Raw genomic sequence first — 8,526 nt, forward strand, 5'->3', positions numbered from 1 at the left:
TGCCGGCCGTACACCAACTGTGCAAGCAAGGTAGAAGCGGTGCCGTCCGCTCTGTATCTCATTGGTCTCATTGCTGTCATGGAAAGATAGAGAGTGAGGGCTCTTACCAGATCCAGTTTGTTTAGGGACCACTCTCGAGCATGAGAAGGGGACGGACAAAATGAAGGAAGAACACTAACCTCATTGAGGCGAAATGCAGAAACAACCTTAGGGTGAAAGGGTGGTATCTGGCGTAACACTACATTGATCTTCTGGAACACTAGATAATTGGAACGACAAGAGAGCTGCAACTTTGGAAACTCGTCTGATAGAAGTGATGGCGACGAGGAAGGCAACTTTCTAGGAAGGGAGGGAAGGAGAAATTTCTCGTAGAGGTTTGTATGGTAACTCTTTAAGAACATCTAGCACTAGATTGAGGTCCCAAGGTCCTAACGGAGGGGGGGGACAGAGTGCGCGACTCCCTGCAGGAAGTTCCTGATCTGCAAGCAAGACGCTAGATTCTTTTGAAAAAAGGATGGAAAAGGCAGTCACATGCCCGTTGAGAGAACTGAGGGACAGGTCAGATTGAGGGCCCGATTGTAGGAAGGACAAAACAGAAGGCAGACCATTGGGGAGGTTCGATTAGTTTCACACCAGCGGAAAAAGGCTTTCCACATATGGTGGTAAAGACGAGAAAGAAGGCTTCCTCGCTCTGATCATAGTCTGAACATCTTGAATAGAGAAACTCGCAGATTTCAGACCCAAGGTCTCAACAGCCATGCTGTTAAATTGAGCAGATGAGAATTAAGGCGGAAGAGAGGACCCTGAAAGAGAATTTCTGGAAGGTTCAGGGGTTTCCACGGAGTGTCCACAAGGAGGTTAATTACTTCTGGATTCCAGTGTCTTCTGGGCTAGTCTGGAGCTATGAGAATGGCAGGGGCACTCTCTCCATCTTGATCTTCTTGACCACCCTGGGAATTAGTGGCAAGGGAGGGAACAAGTACTTGAGGGAGAACTGAGACCAAGGAATTACCAAGGTGTCGATGCCAATTGCTAGCGGATCGCGTGATCTGGAGATGAACAGAGGGACCTTGTGATTCAGTCTGGACGCCATCAGGTCATTGTGGGAGTCCCCCATCGTAGACAAATCTCCTGGAAGACTGACGGATTGAGAGCCCATTCGCCAGTAGCGAGACCTCTTGGCTGAGAAAGTCGACAACCCAGTTCTTGGCTACTGGGATGTGTACTGCCAAGATCATCGGTACATTCTGCTCGGCCCATAACATAATCCACGGCACTTCTGACAATACTGCTCGACTTCGGGTTCCTCCTTGGTGGTTTATGTATGCTACCGCTGTGGCATTGTTTGTTTGGACCTGAATCGGATGGTTGAGGAGAAGATCCTGCCAGTGAAGTAGAGCAAGGAAGATTGCCCTGAGTTCCAGAATGTTGATGGGAAGGGACGATTCCTGGGCAGTCTAACAGCCCTGGACTGTTTGGTTCTGAAAAACTGCTCCTCAACTGAGAAGACTGGCATCTGTTGTAATGATCTTCCAACGAGGTGGCAGAAAAGATCTCCTGCAATGGACTAGGAGAGTCTTAGTCCACCATTCCATGGACTTCTTTATTTGGGGAGGAGCGTGATTAGTCGATCCAGGGAGTGAGTTGACCTGTCCCATCTTGATAGTAGAAAAAGTTGAAGGAGACAGGTATGGAACAGGGCGAATGGAACTGCTTCCATTGATGTGACCATGCGGCTTAGGACGCTCATACGGAGCGAACGAGGAGATGTGTCTATTAGGGAGCGAATCCTGCGTGATTAGAACAGAGTGTTGCTCTTCGGGCAGAAAAACTCTTAATCGTGTGGTGTCTAACAGCATTCCCAGAAAAACAATATATTGGACTGTGGTAACAGACGATTTTATGATGTTGATAATCCAGTCTAGATGGTAGATTATGTCTAGACTTATCTGTAGACTCTCGTGACATGCCGAGCAAGACGTAGTCTTGATGAGAATGTCGTCTAAATAAGGGGTGACAAGGATGCCTCTGTTCCGAAGAATAGCCATTATCTTTGTGAAGTCTTTGGGTGCTGTGGCTAGATTGAACAGCAGCGCCATGAATTGAAAATGGGATTGCTGAAGAAATCTCTGGTGAGGATGAAAAATGGTAATGTGTAGGTGGGTATCTTGAATGTCCATGGAGCATAGGAATTCCTCAGGTTCCATGGAGGGACTCCATTCTGAAATGGCATAGTGGAACATGCTTGCTCAATAGTTTGAGATCCAAAATGGTAAGAACAGAGCCAGCCTTCTTTGGAACCACGAACATTTTTGAATAGAAACCCGAAAAGTGATCTGGTGAAGGAACAGGGATAATGACCCCTGCCTCGGAGAGCAGGCTGTTAGTCTTGAAAACCCGGGAATGAGGGAAAGGTCCTTTGGCGGGTGGGTCTCAAAAAAGCGAAAACGAGGGAACGTAGAAAATTCTATCTTGTATCCTTGGGAGACGATGTCTCAGACCCAGGTGTCGTCGATCACTTAGAGACACTTGTTCCGGAAATAGAGAAGATGTCCGACCACCCTGAGAGGCCTCTCAGGTGGAAGTGTCCCGTCATGCCGAGGAAAAGCTTACTCAGACCCTGGATCCTGATTACAGCTGCACTGAGTTGGTGTTGCGTGAAGGGGCTTGTGATGCTGTTCTACAGGGACTGGAGCTGCGACACATGATGCTGTGCAGAGGAGAGCGTTGCTGCGACACTATTGCCAGTAACTCGGGAGAGCCCCAGGTAGAAGGGCAGGAACCAGTAAAATGCACAAAGGTTTCCCACTTGCCGGAGGAGAGGATGAGGTGAAGCTGAGAAAATAGCACACCAAGATAATGTGCGCTGGGAAGTAGGATCGTCCTGATTGGTCTGGAGTGGTGCGTGTGGCCGCTCAATGAGCCGAAGCGCATGATTGGCCAGCCTGACGGGGCGTGGCCCGGCCTCTGGAGAAAGCCTGGAATGGACCCGGGGGGCGGGGACTAAATTTTAGGTGATGGTTGCGGAAGAGAGGTGGAAACACGGTAGACGCAATATTTAAAGTTATTTTGCCCTCTATGTCAGGAGTTTTCTTTGTAAATGGGAAGGGAACTGTAGGAGTTCTTTCATGTCTAGGGATTGGATATTAATCTATTAAAAGGAGCCCCCTTACTGCCTGGACACAGATATCTGTTTTGAAGATCTGGAATCCTTCGCACACTTGATACTGGAGACGGACGTCAAGGACCTGGAGCAAACCATGAGGTGGCTGGACGCAGATCTCTTGAGGCTGTCATCTGAAGGCCTGTGGCCGGCAATGGGTCCCCCTTCCCACCGTGCACGTCTGGCTCTGGGGGGTAAGTTGGCCGAGTGGTGATGGTGAGGACCAGTCCGCCTGTTCGCCAAAGCGGAACACTTGATGTGTTGGTATAGACTCCTGCTGGATGGACCATGGAAACAACAGTAGTGACGCAGTCCCATATTTTGCTGTCAGTCTTTAGGGGGAGAACAGAGTGACACAATTCCACTCTGTCGCCCGAATCACAAGCTGAACCAGCAAAATGGAAATCATTACTTAAAAAAACAGCAAACCTAAGGTAGAAACAGGGATGAGTGCAGCCCTGTCTGCCTCCTACTGACACTAAGCTGGTGGGTATATACTGCCACCAATCACGCGATAGAGAAATTGTTTCTGAGCCCTTTATTCTTGACAGGTCTCAGGACGGCAAAACATATTAAACTATATTCGCTCTCACCAATTCCTGAGTTATTCTGCGCCCCATGCGATGCCAATGTGAGATGCACAGATGGAATTCTATGGCAGCCGGGCAGTCCGTGATTTTTACTATATGCAGCAATACTGTGATCGAAAAGGGGGATGTTCCAGCATCAGGATTTTCTTTAAATCGTCACATTTATTAGGTAAGTGCAAAAATATAAAATGAAAACGTTACGGGTCTTGGGAAAAATGGCAACATAATTGAAAAACTATTCTAGAATTGCGCTTTTTTTTTGCAATTTCACCGCACTTGGATGTTTTCCCCATTTTCCAATACAGTAAGTGGTAAAAATAAGTACAACTTGTCCCGCAAAAAACAAGCCCTCGTACAACTGTATGCGGACAGAAAAACAAAAAGTTATGGCTGTTAGAAGAAGGGAAGAAAAAAACGAAACTCCCCAACCCCCCGAAGGGGCTGATGCAAAGTAATGCAAAGCTGTAAAGTCACATCGCAGGGTCTAATACTATTGCAGGTTTCTGTCCTACATTCAGCTCTTCCTCCAGCTGGACAGCGGGATCCCTCAGGGAATGACCATGCAAATGACGCACAAGGTCACCCAGCACCTCACCTCCATCAACTACGGGGAAAACGTGAAACTGCTCACAAACATGATCCAGGTAACGGGATTGTCCAGAGGGGGGATCGTATAATGCAATGTATATGATATGAGACTGGGTTGTCCACTTTTGGGTGAATTTTTTTCTTTTCTTTTTTTTTTTACTGAAATATATGTCTGGGGTTAAAAATTACTTTTTGCAATAGGGTTTCATTAAAAATATTGCACCGTTTTGGACTTCGCAGGCTCTTTGTTTCTTTTTTTGTGGTCATAAGTCAGCTGAGGGAAGCGTAGAAAAAGACAGATAAAGAGTAACAAACTCTCCTATTAGACCATCACAGTGGGCTCACCGATGAATTCTCAGTTTACTCATTCTGCAGCCATTGGAAACATACAGGCTATAGAAGGTTAAAGGGTGCAAAAGTTTTAGTGATCCCCAATTGCAATATTTTTTTTAGCTTGCTTCAAACACGTGAATTTTAATAAAAAAAGTCTGCAAAGGTGGACAACCATTTTTAAGTTTGTAAATGTATTTAGGAGGCAATATACAAAGCAATCCTCAATATGAAAATGGCATCTTGAGGTGTGCAATTGAATTAAAAAAGACTGATATAAATCTCGTATGTTTCTTCTTTAGTCACATATCTCTGCCAGTCTTAGACCCAATGAAGTCGGCCCCGTGGCGGTTCTGGAGTTCTGGACTCAGGTTCTCATAAGCCAGCAGCTATGGCACCGGGACAAAGGCAGCCTGCACCTCATGGACCAGCTGTGCAAAGTGGCATTCAGGCACCTACAGGAGGACTGTCTGCAGAAACTGCTCTACCAGCAGCACAAGGTGACCCCGGGTGTGGCCTATGGGAGCACAAGTCATGGCCCAGCATAGTACTGGAGTAAAATTAAAGGGGTTTTCTGGAACTTTCGTAATGATAGCTTATCTTTACGATAGCTCATCAATACCAGATCGGTGGGAGTGAAACACCAAGCAGCACCACCGATCAGCTGTTCCCAGAGCCAGCAGGATGTGCTTTGTTCGGTTTTTGTCCCCAAATCTGATTTTGACATATTCGTGCCATATTCGAACGCTATTCGTGTCGAATGTATGTCTTATGATCGGTTCCGAACATATTCGATAATTTTTACTCCCATTGACTCTAATGACGCTCAGTTGTGTTTGACGAATATTGCAGAAACAGTATTCAATGCCGATTGTATTCCGTACCAAATCCGAACAAATTCGCATATCTCTACTTGTAAGCAGGGAAACCTTATAGGCACCAGGCCTCGGGTAGGACTGCTGCCCCTAAATGCCTTACAACTATGCCCCTGCCTGATCCCTTTGTTTTGGATTGGGGAGGAATTCCAAGATCAAACTGTCAAATCTTCATAGTAATTAATACCGTAATGTATAGATTATGCTTACTGATATAATGCTTGTGTTACCAGGATGCGCTGGGTTTTCACTGTGACCGGGGAATACTCTCCTCATTTGTGGGATGGATCGTCGCAGGCAATGTGACTCCTTCTTTCATAGATTCCAACTACAACCCCTCACAGGTAAGTCTACAACAACCAATTATGGATCAAAGCCGCCATGTTTTTCAAATCCTGGACAAGCCCTTTAAGAAACAAATTGGCTTTAAAAATGCTTATTTATAGATGGACATTTACTTTAACCTCTTAAGAGGACCTTTTACTAAATTTTGCAAGGGGAACTGGATACACAATGTAATAGTGGCTGCAGAGCGGAATAAAACTTTTTTTCTTAATTTCCCCCTCTGTTGCGGAGTTATTGGCAATCAAAATATTTGTCACCTAATGAACTAACTTTTGTTAAGTTCAAGAGGGTGTTATCAGACAGTTTTCACTGGGGAAGCATGTACTTCTTCTCCCTGTATGATGATGACCAATCATAAGCAAGCAGCAGCCACAGGAGAAAAAGAACACGCCCCCCCACCACAAATTAGAGCAGGATTTTAATTGTGTGAGATGTAATTATACAGCTCTGATCTACTTGCTTAACCTCCTTGAGCTGGTGATATGACTCTTCAGGACGCTAAAATTATGGCGATACCAGTATTCAGGATTTTTTTTAAATTTTAGTAATTAAAAAAATTCAGAGAAAAAAATTATGTTTGTGTCGCCGCTTTCTTTTTTATTTTTCTATTGACGGATCTCAGTGAGGGCTCGCTGTTTCGACGCCGAGCTGCTTTTATTGATACCATTTTGGAGTATATACAACGTTTTGATTGCTTATAATTGCATTTTTTGTTTTGATTCTTTTTCGTTATTGTGTTTACCGTATGGGATAAATATTTTTATATATTATTAGTTTGGCAGCTATCCGGTATCAAATACATTAATTTTGTTTTTATTATTATTTATTTTTGATTAAAACATTTTTTTTTAGAGGGGCAGGGGTTTATTTAATATAATTTTAATTTTTTTACATTTTCATTGGTCCCCAAAAGGTGACATGAACTTGTGATCTTTTGATTGCCTCTACAATGCACTGCAGTGCTGTAGTAGTGTATGGTCTATGGAGCCTAGTCGCAGGCGTGGAAACCCATCAGAGCCCGAAAATTGCCTGATGGGATCTAGATTGACTTATATAACCTATGGCTTAACTCACGTTGCAGTGAGCGGGCTCAACTCCTGAGCCTGCTCCATATAGTGATGGCACCTGGCCGAGATACTTTTATGTAAGGTGTTAAAAAGGCAGTCTACCAGAGACAACATGGCCCCCGATGCCTGCCAGTGGTGTTTCTGTGGGTGGTGTCTGGATATTCGGAGCACAGTTGACCCTCCTGTGTTCGTTCTTGCCTTCAGATCTGGTTTTCATGGACTGTGCTTAATACGGAGTCTTTATTCGAAGAGGATTCGCAGCTGCGTCGAGTCTTGGAATATGAGCTACTCAGCCATCCGTCTATGAGTCCAGACCAGGCTCTGAAGGTATTTCATCATCCCTCTAAGTTCCAGATCACCAGCTCGCTCCATACCTGCGTTCTTCTTCTTGTTTTGCTTTTCTTTTTCAGAAAGCCCAGCAGCAGTTGAAGTTGCCCATTGTGCCTTCTGTACAGAGGTTGATGATTTACCGCTGGGCTCACCAAGCGATGGCCACACCAGCAGATCACCCCCTCTTGCCTCTATTTTGGCAGAAGTTTTTCCTTCTATATCTGAATCGTCCAGGACCACAATACGGGTACGATCTCTCTGCGGATATTTAGTATTAAGGGGTTTAAAGAATTTCACTATCCTCGCTTGTTGGCCTTTCACTAAAAATACTGTCACTTTATGATCGGTGAAGGTTCCTGAGGCCGCCAATCCCCACTAATCTTAAGATCAAAGGGATCCCAAGCCTTCACCTCTTCTAAGTTTTCTCTTTGTGGCGGTGTTCCTGCTTACCCTAGCCCTGTGTATTGAATTTGGCCATTTTGCTACACCCTCTTGAATGGGGACGCAGGACACCTTTGTGCAGGAAAAACAGCGAAGTCGACACATCAGTACCACCACCATTAATTTTCATGATCAGTGGGGTCCATTTGCATGTGCTATTTAAAAATGGCATGCCCCGATTATTAGGTAGATTTTATGCCAATCAGTGTGGTTACCAGATGTCAGGTTACCAGCTTATGTTTCTTTACAGTTAGCATCTTTACAAAGTGCGAAAAAAAAATAATTAAATATCTTTTTTTTTTTATCCTTATTGTATAGATTGGCAGTAGAAGGCTGTATCGGAAAGAGGTTCTTCAGCAGCTCAGCCCACCATCACCTCCTTAAACAGATGAAACGTCGTCTGATGGAAGTGGCCGATTTCCACCATTCAGCCAGCAAAGCGCTGCGAGTCCTTGTCCCAATCGATGGGTCCCCGGTTTTCTCAGATTCAGGGAGCTGCACCCAAGACTGTTTGTCTTCTCCAGATCTGCACAAGGAGCTGGTGAAGTAAGTAATGCCAGATTGATGGGTGGTATTTGTGGATTATAGGGGAGAGGCTCATGACCAACTTTTTTACCTCTCACCATACCACTAAAGGCTGATTCAGACATCCATTCAAATCGGTCTGAGCACAGACTTGCCAACCCAAGCGTCACAGCCTGATCGACCTATACAAAGCTGTCATGTTCTAGTGGAGATTCTGCAGCGAGTCGAGGCTGGGACTGGTTTGCACAGTGTCTGAATTAGTCCTAAGGCCG

General features: G+C 45.1%; 1 protein-coding gene across 1 annotated transcript in view; it reads left to right on the forward strand.

The window, feature by feature from the left end:
- The window catches only part of EPG5 (ectopic P-granules 5 autophagy tethering factor), a 134,295-nt gene that overhangs the window by 54,410 nt on the left and 71,359 nt on the right, over positions 1 to 8,526 (forward strand). The window contains exons 18-23 of the mRNA XM_073589774.1: positions 4,253 to 4,397; positions 4,974 to 5,171; positions 5,780 to 5,890; positions 7,163 to 7,285; positions 7,369 to 7,535; positions 8,048 to 8,275. Coding sequence (XP_073445875.1) covers positions 4,253 to 4,397; positions 4,974 to 5,171; positions 5,780 to 5,890; positions 7,163 to 7,285; positions 7,369 to 7,535; positions 8,048 to 8,275 — 972 coding nt within the window. The remainder of the gene's footprint in view (positions 1 to 4,252; positions 4,398 to 4,973; positions 5,172 to 5,779; positions 5,891 to 7,162; positions 7,286 to 7,368; positions 7,536 to 8,047; positions 8,276 to 8,526) is intronic.

Source organism: Dendrobates tinctorius, unplaced genomic scaffold, assembly GCF_039654945.1.
Source record: "Dendrobates tinctorius isolate UK_male_01 unplaced genomic scaffold, ASM3965494v1 ptg000113l, whole genome shotgun sequence".
NCBI classification, from domain to species: domain Eukaryota; kingdom Metazoa; phylum Chordata; class Amphibia; order Anura; family Dendrobatidae; genus Dendrobates; species Dendrobates tinctorius.